The sequence below is a fragment of the Pristiophorus japonicus genome, unplaced genomic scaffold (assembly GCF_044704955.1).
Source record: "Pristiophorus japonicus isolate sPriJap1 unplaced genomic scaffold, sPriJap1.hap1 HAP1_SCAFFOLD_236, whole genome shotgun sequence".
Lineage (NCBI taxonomy): Eukaryota > Metazoa > Chordata > Chondrichthyes > Pristiophoridae > Pristiophorus > Pristiophorus japonicus.
The window spans coordinates 106386-121902 of NW_027252079.1; the positions used below are offsets into that span (position 1 = coordinate 106386).

At 47.3% G+C, this 15517-nt stretch overlaps 1 protein-coding gene across 8 annotated transcripts in view; it reads left to right on the top strand.

The window, feature by feature from the left end:
- Window positions 1-2209, top strand: part of LOC139245792 (zinc finger protein 239-like) — a 43411-nt gene extending 41202 nt beyond the window's left edge. For all 8 annotated transcript variants that reach the window (XM_070871301.1, XM_070871304.1, XM_070871305.1 and 5 more), the window contains one exon: window positions 1323-2209. In XM_070871301.1, the coding sequence (XP_070727402.1) occupies window positions 1432-2049 (618 nt within the window). In that variant the 5' untranslated portion in view covers window positions 1323-1431 and the 3' untranslated portion in view covers window positions 2050-2209. The remainder of the gene's footprint in view (window positions 1-1322) is intronic.
- The last annotated feature ends 13308 nt before the right edge of the window (window positions 2210-15517 follow it).

Sequence of the window (15517 nt, forward strand, 5' to 3'; positions counted from 1 at the left end):
GGCTCTCGGGCCCCGGGCAACACCGAGTGCGGCTCTCGGGCCCCGGGCAACACCGAGTGCGGCTCTCGGGCCCCGGGCAAAACCGAGTGCGGCTCTCGGGCCCCGGGCAACACCGAGTGCGGCTCTCTGGCCCCGGGCAACACTGAGTGCGGCTCTCAGTCCCCGAGTCAGAGCCGCCGGGCCCGGCACCAGCAAACCCTGAGGGTAGATCCTCCCCCAAACCAGAAAAACAAAACTTCCATTTATACAGCGGGCTCAGAAATTCCCAGCCGCTCTGTGTCAGGGTGGACGCTGGATGCGGAAGTCGCTCCCTGGCCTCCTGCATAGTATAGAATTAGGTAGTCGCTTGTGTCGAGGATGACCCGCTTCCACACCAAAAAGGGATGAGTTCACAGGTGTTTCAATATGGGAGCTGATATTCCAGGTACAGAACTCCATATTGAAGGATGGAAGGTGCCTGTGCGTGGATTCTTTTAACGTGGGTGGCTGCTGCACACCGACCACCACACGGGCTGGAGAGAGCTAGGTCTTGGTCCAGTGGAAAGGGTTAACTAAGACAACTGGAGACCAAGCTCTGCTGCACAGACCTGGCGCACATACTCCTACTGCCCACAGATCGCAGTGTGGGCTGGCCCGTGCTGCCCCTGGACCCTCGCCTCTTCCGGGCCACGAAATCTCGCCTCTCGTGGGACCCAATCTCTCCGCCCCAAACTCTCGCCTCTCGTGGGCCCAATCTCTCCAATCTGAACTCTCGCCTCTCCTTGGCCCCAATCCCTCTGCCCCAAACTCTCACCGCTACTCCACCCCAACCTCACCGCTTCTCTGCTGCTTGCTGTACCTGGGACATTCCAATGGTCCTGCCCATGCTCCAATCGGTGACCTGGATTCTGGTACAAAGCAAAATCTAGACTCTCAAGTCTCCATATCTAGGGCAATTTAGAAAAGATCGCCGCTCACCTCTGCTACAAATGTAACAAAGACGCTTTGGATACCTGGCCTCCTGTGTGGGTCTGTTTGTTGCATCAGTTTGAGCTGGAGTGGAGGTGGAGGAGAAGCTGCTGGGTTTCACCCCCAGTACTTCTGGGCCCAGTGGGACCAACAATTCCCCATGTGGAACTGTCAATGGAGGTGGGTTCCCTTTCCTAAAAGACATTAATGAACCATTTGGATTTTACCACAAACTGGCAACTTTCATGGTCACAGTTTCTAGTGCCGGCCCCACAAATGACCCGGTTCACTAAGTTCAATTTCACAACCTGTCTTTATGTTTTTGTGGGTTCCCTCTCATCCACCCTTTTTCCTGTTTGAAATTCACTTTACAGGGTATTAAAAGGGGAGGATTTGTCGACCGGAGGCTCAAACCAAACATCACAGTAAGACCTGACAGAGTCACTCGATTCACCGGGAACGGAATATCATCGACCTTTGACCATGGAAGCAAAAAGCACCGTTCACAGCGGGGAGAAACTGCACACATGCTTTGTGTGTGGACAAGGCTTCAGCCTATCATCCAACCTGGAGGGACACAAGTGCAGTCACACTGGGGAGAAACTGTGTAAATGTGGGGACTGTGGGAAATGTTTCAACTACCCGTCCCAGCTGGAAACACATAGGCGAATTCACACTGGGGAGAGGCCATTCACCTGCTCCGATTGTGGGATGGGATTCGCTCAGTTATCCAACCTGCTGGCACACCAGCGAGTTCACACTGGGAAGAGACTGTTCTTCTGCTCTGAGTGTGGGAAGGGATTTATTCAGTCATCCAACCTGCTGGCACACCAGCGAGTTCACACTGGGGAGAGACTGTTCCTCTGCTCTGAGTGTGGGAAAGGATTTACTCGGTTATCCAACCTGCTGACACACCAACGAGTTCACACTGGGGAGAGACCGTTCCTCTGCTCTGTGTGTGGGATGGGATTCACTCAGTTATCCAGCCTGCTGAGACACCAGCAAATTCACACTGGGGAGAGGCCGTTCACCTGTTCTGAGTGTGGGAAGGGATTCATTCGGTCATCCCACCTGTTGACACACCAGCGAGTTCACAAGTGACTATAGTGGTTGGAATCTGCTGTTATTGCTGCTGTTAATTACATCCAGGACTAAATCGTGTTCATTCTGACAGTTGGGTTTGTTTCCGCTGATAATAACTCCTCTAACTGGACTGGAGGTTAATATTTGGGATAATCAAATAAATGAGTGTTGCTTTCAACACATTGCTGTAGATTTTTGTCTTTCCCATCTGAGTGTTTAGCATCAGCTGGCTGGAGCTCAGAGAGGACAATCTGCGGGGGAGGGGGGAGGGGATCTTATTGGGGGAGAACTTCAGCCTGGACGCAGTCCTTCAGGGTCACACTGAGAGGGGCAAATGGCACTTTGGTCTCTCTCATCTCTCATCACTAACAGCAAAGTCGCCGTGCGGGTTAATCTTGACGTATGTAAGGTGCGGATAATATCCACCCAAGGGTGTTTAAAGAGATGGGACGGATGCTCTGTCAGCCCCTTGCCCATATTTCTCAACAGCTTAGTAGAGTCAGGGATTGTTCTGAGATTGGAAGCCAGCACGCGTAGTTCCCATTTTCCAAATTGGGCACAAGTCTGAGCTCAGGAACTAAAGGCCCATCAACATGACCTCGATCATCGGGAAGGTGCTTGAAGGGATCCTGAGAGATGCTGTTTTTGATCATGGGGAAAGGGAAGGGGCCATTAGAGATACTGAACATGGATTCTGGTAAACATGGTCATGTCTTACAAACTAGCTTGAGTTTGTAAAGAAGTTGTTAGGTTGGTGGATGGGGGAATCCGGTTGACATTGTCTACCTCAGGGTGTCAAACTCATTTTCTATGGTGGGCCTGATCCAATATCCTGGCACTTGGCGTGGGCCACATTCAGCAAAAGTTATTAGATTGTATTTACTGGTGCTGCTCCCAATCCCTGCCACCTCTTAGCTTGAGCATTCATGAACTGACCTTGCTCAAACAATAACCAGAAGGATATTGCTGCATTGTTCTGCCTGTGACCACAAGGCTGTGTCACTGCCATACACAGATAGCGTTTTCTTGCTTCACGTCTCCATACAAAAACCATCACTTCACACATCCCCTTTCTACACAATTGCAGCAGACATGAGCAAGGACGTGAGGCTTATTAAAAGACACATTTAATTACAGCAAAGGGAGAAATGTTCAGTTATTTTCCATTACAGGCAAAATGCCGGGCAAACCAGCAGCATACTGGCACCTGAACAGTGCCTCATCGGCCGACAGGCTTTTCTCAAATATATTTGCTGCGTGGATATAAACTTAAACCAGTTTTGCAGGTGTGATGCTCTATTCATACATTGAACGTGGAAGAGATGCTGTGGGGCATATGCTAAGTCCAGTAGCTGAAAGCGATTAACAGACTGGGTTTTGTGTTTCGTGATCCCGGGCGTGTTACCAATACCAGCAAAGATGAAGCCCATGGAATAAAACGGACAGTGAGCGAGTCAGAATGAGAAGCTTTAACAACAACTGATGTTTCACAAAGGGAGACCTCACAAGACCAAAGGACATTGGTGGCGTTTAATGGGCTGTTTGTGTCACTGGGCTACAGGAGGCTATTTGTGACAGAAGGAAAGCTGGTCACAACAAACAAACAATTTACCGGCCTGTCCAGGGCCCACTCTGACCCCCACCTTCTCTCTCTCACTATTGATGGACACTGCTGCAGTAATTGCTCCTCTGACCTTTCCTCTCTTGTCCCTCTTACACCCCTAATACACGGCCCGACACAATCTCCCTCCCCCTACATCCTCACTGTGCTGGAATCCACACCAGTTTCCCCATCTGTTCCTTGTTCTCTTCCTGGATCCTGAAACTACAGAACTCGCTCTTCCCCTCCTGAAGTCTATAGGCTCCAAAACTGAAGCTTGGTGGCCCTCAGTCCCGACTCCTTGATTTACCTCCCCTTCTTTCCTCCTCTTTCCCTCTTGGTTGTGTTCCACTCTGGGCCTTGGGCCTTCCCCGGGGATTCTCAGTATGAACAGGGGGATGTGTGTTGAGACAGGATGTCCCAGCTCTCCACCTTTAAAGGGACAAGGAGAGGACCCGCCGGGCTGAATGGCCCTGCTTTATGACTTCACTGCAGTACCTAGCAACCACCTTCCCTGAGCCCTGCTCATTATGGGCTGGGTTGAGCTCAGTGCTGTTGCAGGAAGGGAAACAGGAGCAGGATTTGACACGTGTGGAGCCCAGGATTAATGGGGAGAGGTACAGGATCAATTTGTATCTTATTGAGTGAGAAATGTTATTGTCCCGGACACTCCCTGTCCCTCAGTATCTGTGTTGGGGAGCGACTGATGGGTTCACTCTGTATCTAAGCCGTACTGTGCCCGACTGGAGAGAGTTTGATGCTGGCATGAGGTGCTCAGCTCGATGAGCACAACATTTAACCCAAAGATGATCGGATAAACCCATCAGCTTCTCCCCTGGACACAGGTCCTGAAGGACAGTGAGTGTCTCTAATAATTTGTCTGGTGTCCTTGATCAAATTTAAACACCTCACTCATCTCTTTTTAAAATTAGTTCATGTGATGTGGGCATTGCCTCTCATTAAATGCTAGAGAATATAGGCCTAGTCTACTCAATCTCTCATAGGACAATACCCCCATCCCAGGAATCAGTCTGGTGAGCCTTCTTTGCACTCCCTTTATAGCAAGTTTATCTTTCCTTAGGTAAGGAGACCAAAACTGTGCATAATACTCCAGGTGCGGTCTCACCAGGGCCCTGTACAATTGCAGTAAGACATCTTTACTCTTATACTCAAATCCTCTTGTAATAAAGGCCAATGTTGTTATGTTCATAATAAAGCAATATAACTGAGTACCGTAGACATGAGTAAGTGTGACCTTAGCTCCTTTATTCAAACTCCAGAGTGATGGCACAGCATGAGAGGCCTGCTTATATACAGTGCTCCCAAGGGATGTTGGGATCCATTGGGACTCCAACAGATATGCCCTCTGGTGGTGGTATGATACAGGTTGCATACATAACATCACTCCCTCCCAAAGTCAATAGTACACTTATTTACAGGGTGAGACGATCTGGGGCTTTTTGCTCCCTTGTCGATCGTCTCGGTACAAATGCAGGTGTGGGTGAGTTGGTTTGTTCTTCGCTGGGCAGCTGGCCTTGCTGGGGATGGTGAGTTCAGCTTTGTGGTCAACCGTGATGTCAGCTGCCACTTGTGTGTGTGTTGGAGGGCCGAAGTTGGTGGTGGCCTCTTCGGGTTGCTCATGGCTGTCTGTGAATCGCAGTTTGGTTTGGTCCAAATGCTTTCTGCAAGTTAGTCCATTAGCAAGTTTGACCTGAAACACCCTACTCCCTTCTTTGGCTATGGCAGTGCCAGCAAACCATTAGGGATCATGTCCATAGCTGAATAAAAATACAGGGTCATTAACTCCAATATTGCGTGACAAGTTTGCGCGATCATGGTACATGCTTTGTCGATGCCGGCTGTCCTCGACGTGATCATGGAGATCAGGGTGGACAAGCGAGAGCCTTGTTTTGAGCGCCCTTTTCATGAGCAGCTCGGATGGGGAAACCCTGGTGAGTGAGTGGGGTCTGGTGCAGTAGCTGAGCAGGATTCGGGACAGGTGGGTCTGCAGGGAGCCTTCCGACACATGTTTCAAGCTTTTCGTGATGGTTTCGACTGCCCGTTCTGCCTGGCCATTGGATGTGGGCTTGAACGGGGCAGATGTGACATGCTTGATCCCATTGTGGGTCATGAATTCCTTGAATTCAGCATTGGTGAAGCACGGCCCATTGTCGCTGAAAAGGACATCAGGCAGGCCTTGCGTGGCAAACATGACTCATAGGCTTTCAATGGTGACAGTGGACATGCTTACAGACATTATTACACACTCAATCCATTTTGAATAAGCATCCACAACAACCAAAAACATTTTGCCTAGAAACGGGCCCGCAAAGTCAACGTGGATCCTAGACCACGGTTTGGAGGGCCATGACCACAAACTGCCTCCCTGGGTGCATTGCTCAGTTGAGAGCAAGTGTTGCATTGGTGCACGCATGACTCCAAATCTGAGTCAATGCTGGGCCACCACACATGGGATCTGGCTATTGCTTTCATCATTACTATGCCTGGATGGGTAGTGTAGGTCGCGTATGAATGTTTCCCTGCCTTTCTTAGGCAAAACCACGTGATTGCTCCATAAAAGACAGTCCGCCTGTATGGACATTTCATTTTTGCGCCGCTGGAACAGCGTGATCTCTTCACGCATCTCTGCTGGACCAGCTCCCATGGAGGACACAGTTTTTTTTTACAAGGGACAGTAAAGGATCCTGGCTGGTCTAGGTCCTGATCTGGCGGGCTGCAATGGGTGACTTTTCATTTTCAAATGCATCCATCACCAAGAGAAAGTCTGCAGGCTGTGCCATTTCCACCCCAGTGGTGGGCAATGGTAGCCGACAGAGCATCAGCACAGTTCTCTGTGCCTGGTCTGTGGCGGATTACATAGTTATATGCAGACAGCGTAAGCGCCTATCTTTGGATGCGGGCAGAGGCTTTGGTATTAATCCCTTTGTTTTCTGAGAGTAGCAATATTAGCGGCTTATGGTCGGTTTCTAAATCAAACTTGAGACCAAACAGATACGGGTGCATTTTTTTCACCCCGTAAATGCATGCCAGAGCTTCTTTTTCAATCCTGCTGTAGGCCCTTTCGGCCTTGGACAAACTCCTAGATACATAGGCGACTGGTTGCAATGTTCCTGATTTGTTTACTTGCTGTAACACACTCTCGACCCCATACGAAGATACATCGCAAACTAACAGTAAATGTTTACATGGGTTATACAGAACAAGCAGTTTGTTGGAACATAATAGTTTTCTTGCTTTCTCAAAAGCAGCCTCTTGTGATTTCCCCCATACCCAGTCATCTCACTTGCGTAGCAGCACATGTATGGGTTCTAGCAAGGTGCTTAACCCAGGTAGGAAATTATCAAATAGTTGAGGAGTCCCAGGAATGACACAGCTCTGTCACATTCTGTGGTCTCGTTGCATTCTTAATGGCCTCCATGATTTTTCTCCCAAAGAACTCGACCTCTGGTGCCAGAAAAACACACTTCGAGTGTTTCAACCTGAGTCCCAAGCGGTCTAGCTGACTTAGAAACTCTTCCAGGTTCTTCAAGTGTTCGATGGTGTCCCGACTTGTGACCAGTATGTCATCCTGAAAAACCACGGTGCGCAGAACCAACTTTAGCAGGCTCTCCATGTTCCTTTGAAAAATTGCCACGACTGATCGAATCCCAAACGAGCCTCTATTGTAGGTGAACAGACCTTTGTGTGTGTTGATGCAGGTGACACCTTTCGAATATTCTGCCAGCTCCTGCATCATGTAGGCCGTGGTCAGATCCAACTTGGTGAACGTCTTTCCTCCAGCCAGGGCCGCAAATAGGTCATCTGCCTTGGGTAGCGAGTACTGCTCTTGTAGCTAAAAACAGTTAATCATTACTTTATAGCCCCCACAAATTCTGACCATGATATTGCCTTTGAGAACTGGAACAATCGGACTGGCCCACTCGTTGACCTCCACCGTGGCGATGATGCCTTCTCGCTGCAGCCTGTCCAGCTCAGTTTCCACTTTCTCTCGCATCATATATGGCACCGCTCGTGCCTTGTGGTGGATGGGTCATATATCGGGAACCAAGTGGATCTGCACCTTCGCCCCTGAGAAACTTCCGATGCCTGCCTCAAACAACAACGGGAACTTGCTCAGAACCTGGCCACATGAGGCATAGTCAACGGACGAGAGCGCTCGGATGTCATCCCAGTTCCAATGGATTTTTCACAGCCAGCTTCTGCCGAACAGTGTGGGCCCATCTCCTGCTACAATCCATAGTGGGAGTTCGTGCACTGCTCCATCATAGGAGACTTTTACTGCTGCGCTGCCAATTACAGGGATCAGCTCTTTAGTGTAAGTTCTTAGCTTGGTATGAATGGAGCTAAGTTTGGGCCTGTGTGCCTTGTTGCACCACAGCATGTCGAAGACCTTTTTGCTCATGATAGACTGGCTCGCACCCATGTCCCGTTCCATGGATACTGGAAATCCATCCAGTTCGACTTTTAGCATGATCGGTGGACATTTCGTGGTGAAGGTGTGTACCCCGTACACTTCTGCCTCCTCGGTTCGAGTCTCTAGTTCAGCCTGATCCACCATGGATCGATCCTCCTCTGCAACGTGGTGGTTAGCAGGGTTCGCAGCTCGTCTGCACATTCGCTGGAGGTGTTCCATTGTTCCACAGCATAGTGTTTGAAGCGGCATTGATGGGCTCGATGATCACCTCCGCAGCGCCAACAAGATGTTAACTGCCGTGCATTAACATTTGATGGTAGACTCTGGGTCATCTGAGGTCGTGCAGCTGCAGGTGTGTACGTTCTGCCAAATGCATTCCTGTCTGAAAACGACGTTACTTTGTGTACAGTACTTGCCAAAACCTCTATGTTGCAAAATTTGTTTCATGTTATCGCAGGTGAACATAATGCCTGGGCTATCATTATGGCTTTGCTCAAGTTCGGTGGTTCATCAGTCAATAGTTTGCGAAGGATAACCTCATGGCCAATGCCAAACCTCAAAGAAGTCTCTTAGCATTTGCTCAAGGAATCCATCGAATTCGCAATGTCCTGCAAGGCGCCTTAGACATAGCTCACCACTTCCTGGCCTTCAGACCGTTGATATGTGTAAAATCGATACTTTGCCATCAGAACGCTTTCCTTCAGATTTAGGTGCTCCTGGACCAGCGTACACAGTTCTTCATACAATTTAGTTGTTGGTTTCACCGGAGCTAGAAGATTCTTCATGAGGCCATAGGTTGTTGACCCACAGACGGTGAGGAGGATCGCCCTTCGTTTGGCAGCATTCTCATCCCCTTCCAGCTCGTTGGCCACAAAATAATGGTCGAGTCGCTCCACGAAGGCCTCCCAATCGTCCCCTTCTGAGAATTTCTCCAGAATACCAACAGTTCTCTGCATTTTTGCGTGATTGTTCGTTATCTCATTGCCAGTTTTTATGTTCATAATAAAGCAATGTAACTGAGTACTGTAGATATGAGTAAGTGTGACCTTAGCTCCTTTATTCAAACTCGAGTGATGGTACAGCATGGGAGGCTTGCTTCGGTGCTCCCAAGGGATGCTCGGACCCTACCAGTTACAGCCTGCCAACCCGAAAATTACCTGTTTATTCCTCCTCTCTGTTTTCCAATCCTTAATCCTTGCAAGTATTTCAAATCCAATCCCATGAGCCATAATTTTGTTTAATAATTTCTTGTGTGGCTCCTCATTAAATTCCTTCTGTAAATCTAAATATACCACATCCAGTGGTTTCCCCCTTATCTATCCTGCTAGCTACCACAAAAAATGTTAACAGATTTTCAAGGACAATTTCCCTTTCATAAATCCGTGTTAATTCTGCCCAATCCTGTTATTAATTCCGAAATGCCCTGTTACTACGTACTTAATAATAGATTTTAGCATTTTCCTGACTACTGATGTCAGGACTACCGATACTGCAAGGGTTTGATACAAAGTAAATCCCATTCCATCATGTCCCAAACACTACCAGGGTTGATACAGAGTAAATCTCAGTCTACAGTATCCCAAACACTCACAGGGCAGTTACACACGGGTTAGATACAGAGTAAAGCTCCCTCTACACTGTCCCATCAAACTCTCCCAGGGCAGGTACAGTACAGGTTAAGTCCAGCATAAAACTCTCTCTGAACAGTTCCATCAAAAGTCACAGGGCAGCTCCAGCACGGGTTAAATGCAGAGTAACTTCTCCCACTACACTGTTCCATCAAACACTCACAGAACAGGTACAGCATGGGTTAGATACAGTGTAAAGCTCCCTCAACACTGCCCCATCAACCACTCCCAGGGCAGGTACTGCATTGGTTAGATACCAAGTAAAGCTCCCTCTACATTGTCCAAATAAACATTCCTAGGGCAGGTACAGCACAATTACAATACAATATAATTCTCTCTCTAACTTCACTCTACAATTGTACAGGGCCTTGATGAGACCACACCTGGAGTACTGTGCACAGTTTTGGTCTCCTTTTCTAAGGAAGGATATACTTGCCTTGCTTAGATACAGAGTAAAGCTCCCTTAACATTGTCTCACCTGACATTCCAAGGGCAGGAATAGGCCACTTGGCCCCTCGAGCCTGCTCCGCCATTTAATGGACTCAGCTTCATTTCCCTGCCTGCTCCCCATAACCATTTATTCCCTTATCGATCAAAAATCTGTCTATCTCTGCCTTAAATGTATTCAATGACCCAGCCTCCACAGCTCTCTGGGGCAGAGAATTCCAAAGATTTACAACCCTCAGAGAAGAAATGGGCGGCCTCTTATTTGGAGACTCTGTCCCCTGGTTTTGGTTTCCCCTATGAATGGAAATATCCTCTCTGTATCCACCTTGTCGAGCCCCCTCATTATCATATATGCCCAACCTATCTTCATAAGTCAACCGCCTCATCTCCAGAATCAATCTAGTGAACCTTCTCTGAACAGCCTCCAATGCAAGTCTATCCTTCCTTAAATACGGAGACCAAAACTGGAAGTAGTACTCTAGGTATGGCCTCACCGATACCGTGTACAGTTGTAGAAGTACTTCTCTGCTTTTATACTCTATCCCCCTTGCAATAAAGGCCAACATTCCATTTACCTTCCTGATTATTGCCATACCTGCATACTAACTTTTTGTGTTTCATGCACAAGAACCCCCAGGTCCCACTGCACTGTAGCACTTTGCAATTTTTCTCCATTTATATTATAATTTGCTTTTCTGTCTTATCTGCCAAGGTAGATAACCTCACAGTTTCCCACATTGTACACCATCTGCCAAAATTTTGCCTACTCACTTAGCCTGTCTATATCCCTTTGCAAATTTTTTGTGTCCTCACTATTTGCTTTCCCACCCATCTTTGTATCATCAGCAAACTTGGCTGCATTACACTTGGTCCCTTCATCCAGGACATTAATATAGATTGTAAATAGTTGAGGACCCAGCACCGATCCCTGTGGCACCCCACTAGTCACTGTTTGCCAATAGAAAAATGATCCATTTATCCCGACTCAGATACAAAGTAAAACTCCATCTCCACTGCCTCATCAAACACTCCCAAGGCAGGTACAGCACGGGCTAGAAAAAGAGTGAAGCTCCCTCTACACGGTCCCATGAAACACTCCCAGGGCAGGTACAGCACAGGTTAGATACACAGTGAGGATCGCTATACACATTCCCATGGTAGGGACTGCACAGGTTAGATCCAGAGTAAAGCTCCCTCTACACTGTCCCATCAAGCACTCCCAGGGCAGGTACTGCTTTGATTAGATACAGAGTAAAGCTCCCTCTACACTTTCCAAATAAACACTCCTAGGGCAGGTACAGCACAATTACGATACAATATAATTCTCTCTCTAACTTCACTCTACAATTGTACAGGGCCTTGGTGAGACCACACTTGGAGTACTGTGCACAGCTTTGGTCGCAGAGTCAGCACCTTCAGGGGAGGGGAACCAGTGAGTGTAGAACTGAACCCAGCCAGAGTCAGCACTTAAGGGGAGGGTAACATAAGAACATAAGAAATAGGAGCTCGAGTAGGCCATACGGCCCATCGAGCCTGCTCCGCCATTTAATAGGATCATGGCTTAATAGGACTCGGGTCCACCTCCCTGCCCACTCCCCATAACCCTTTAATCCATTATCGGTTAAGCAACTGTCTATCTCTTAAAGTTATTCAATGATCCAGCTTCCACAGCTCTCTGAGGCAGTTAATTCCACAGATTTACAATGCTCTGGGAGAAGAAATTTTTCCTCATCTCAGTTTTAAATGGGAGGTCCCTTATTCTAAGATTATGCCCCCTAGTTCTAGTCTCCCCTATCAGTGGAAACATCCTCTCTGCATCGACCTTGTCAAGCCGCTTCAAAACGTTATACGTTTCGATAAGATCACCTCTCATTCTTCTGAATTCCAATGAGTAGAGGCCCAAGCTTCTCAAATGTTCCTCATAAGTCAACACCTCATCTCCGGAATCAACTTAGGAACCTTCTCTGAGCTGCCTCCAAAGCAAGTATATCCTTTTGTAAATATGGAAACCAAAACTGCACGCAGTATTCTAAGTGTGGCCTCACTAATACCCTGTATGACTGTGGCAAGACTTCGCTGTTTTTATACTCCATCCCCTTTGCAATAGAGGCCAAGATTCCATTGGCCTTCCTGTTCACTTGCTGTACCTGCATACTAAACTTTTGTGTTTCATGCACAAGTACCCCCCAGGTCCCACTGTACTGTAGCACTTTGCAATTTTTCTCCATTTAAATAATAACTTGCTCTTTGATTTTTTTTTCTGCCAAAGTGCATGACCTAACACTTTCCTACATTTTACTCCATCTGCCAAATTTATGCCCACTCACTTAGCCTGCCTTTGTCCTTTTGCAGATTTTTTGTGTCCTCCTCACACATTGCTTTTCCTCCCATCTTTGTATCATCAGTGTAGTGGGAATTTTTAGAAACCCCGCTTTATGCATTCTGGCGATGTTAAAATGGTCAAATAAAGTCTGCTGATTCTGAGTCATGGGGAAAGAAGAAGTTGGACAAAGTATGGTTGCAGTGCAAACAGATGTGTGCATGTTTTTCTCTGATAAGGAGGAACCGAATGCCCTAAACGCTGACCTCAGGGTCCCATGTACTTTATTGTGAAAGGTTTTTCTTCTTCCATTGTAACCACAATGACGCACGTGCTTGTGGGTTGTGAGATTAAATATGGAACGGCCAGGCCCAGCCAGCGAGTTCAGGCGCAACAGGCTGCAAAGCTTTTAGACTGATCTCCAACTCGGCTGAATCTCTGTATACGTATAATAAACTTGTGTGTTTTCCACTTGAGCAGATGGGTGTCTGAGTCATATTCTTCAATATAGATTCCACCCCAACAATTTGGCTACATTACACTCGGTCCTTTCTTCCAAGACAATGTAGATTGTAAATAGTTGGTGTCCCAGCACTGATCCCTGTGGCACCCCACTAGTTACTGATTGCCAATCCGAGAATGAACCATTTATCCCGACTCTCTGTTTTCTGTTAGTTAGCCAATTCTCTATCCATGCTAATATATTACCCCCAAACCCATGTTTTTTTTAATCTTGTGTGGTAAACTTTTATGTGGCACCTTGTCAATGCCTTCTGGAAGTCCAAATACACCACATCCACTGGTTCCCCTTTATCCACCCTGTTTGTTACATTGGTGGAGCCCAGATGATGTTGGACAGGAGACAGTCGGTTGTCGGTGCGGGGCAGGAATTGGAGCCGCGAGTGGGCTGGTGAGCCTCATAAACACCTGCTTTAGGTCCCAGGCCCTGGGATGGCCCCGCGGTGACAGGCCCGGGTCAGCGGGGTCACTGGCCGCCATCTTGGACGGTTCATGGCGCATGTGCGGCCACCTTGTTGCAGGAACCAAGATATTTAGCAAAACATCAAATGCTGATATTTGTGTGCTGGGGTTTAGACGGGCGAGGTTTATCCAGTCAGTTGGATGTGAGCTGAAACATGTGCACTTGGAGCGGAGAGCCGGGGACACGCTGTGTAACTGGGCACAGACACTCTGTGCAGCCCACACATCACTTGGCCCAAAAGGAATATATTAATTGCAACAATTCATTTGATTTGACTTTAAATAGTTATGTTTATAAATGTAATCATGCTTCTCCAATTTTATTTCTTAACTCAGATTCAGAACCTCATTTTATTTCTTCCTCTGAGCCCCTCAACTTCATCTGGCAGCGTAATGTTGGCGATTGCTGATTGATTGCCCTGGGAACCAACAGGAAGGGGGCTCAGAGGCCGGAGGGCCCATGGAGCAGCGTGTTCTGCAACCAATCGCGGTGTTTGAGGGGTGGATCCTGAGTCGGCCTGTCAGGTAAATCTGTGTGAACCCCTGTTAAACAATTCATCTTTTAAAAGTTAAATCGATATTTCTTTTGTCAGCATAACAATTTAATATTTGTCAGTATTTTGTTTTCTTGGATTTCCTATAATGTGTTTCAGACACTTCAGTGCCAAGTGGACCAGGTGTTTAAAGGTCATTCATTTCCCCCATATCGCTGTTAGTTAAAGGTATAGAGATTGATTTACCCCTCATTATGCATCTTTAGTAGTTAAACGAAAATCCTTCCTGTTAGTAGTGAGTCACATTCTGCACTGGGGGAGATGGCTGGTGGCTTCAGCCTTTAAAATCCCGCCAAGGCCTCACCCCTCCCTACCTCTGTAACCTCCTCCATCCCACAAACCCTCTTAATAAGGAGAACCAATTTTCAGTGCCAGAAGGGTCGGTAACCAGAGGACAGGGATTTAAGGTGTTTGGCAACATAGCCGGAACTAATATCCTCATGGTAGGGTTTGGTAGTGTGGTTGAGGAGAGTTAAATTATCTGGCAGGGGGATGGGAACCTGAGAATGGATTCAGAAGGGAGAGAAGCAAAGCTGAAATTGGAAATCAAAAAAGTAGAAAGTGAATTTGGAATACATGGGAAACAAGGGCTATAAAATAGACCACAAGGCAGTTTGGCAGTACGTAATGGTATATTCTTCAATGCATGGAGTCTAGGGAATAAGGCAGATGAGCTGAGAGCACAGATAGACACGGGGGAGTATAATATAACTATTACTGAGACATGGCTGAAAGAAGGGCAGGTATGGCAGCTCAACATTCCTGGTTACAGGGTTTTCAGACAGGATAGAGAGGGGGTAAAAATGGAGGGGGGTGGTCGCAGTATTGATTGAAGAAACAATTACAGCTGTGAGGAGGGATGATATGTCAGAAGGATCATCAAATGAGGCCACGTGGGAGAACTGAAGAACAAAACATCACACTGCTGGGGATGTACTATAGACCCCCAAACAGTCAGAGGGAGACAGAAGAGCAAATATGTAGGCACATTTCTGATAGGTGCAAAAACAATAGGGCAGTAATAGTCGGGGATTTCAACTGCCCTAATATTAATTGGGGTAGAATTAGTGTGAATGGTGTAGAGGGTGCAGACTTTCTAAAATGCATTCAGGAGAACTTTTTTAACCAGTATGTAACAAGTCCAACAAGAGAGGGGGTGGTTCTGGACTTTGTTTTAGGGAATCAAGCTGGGCAGATGGAAGGGGAGAGCGTTCTGGTGGTAGGGACCATAATTCAGTTGGATTTAGGGTAGTTATGGAAAAGGACAAAGATAGACCAGGAATAAAAGTTCTCAATTGTGGGAAAAGCCAATTTTGCTAAGCTGAGATGGGACTTAGCCAAAGTGGACTGGAAACAGCTACTTGATGGTAAATCAGTCTCAGAGCAGTGGGAGGCTTTCAAGGAGGAGATAGTGAGGGTTCAGAGCAAGTATGTTCCTTTAAAGAAAAAGGATGGGACTAATAAATCTAGAGCTCCCTGGATGTCAAGGGACATACGGGGTAGGATAAAGAAAAAAGGGAG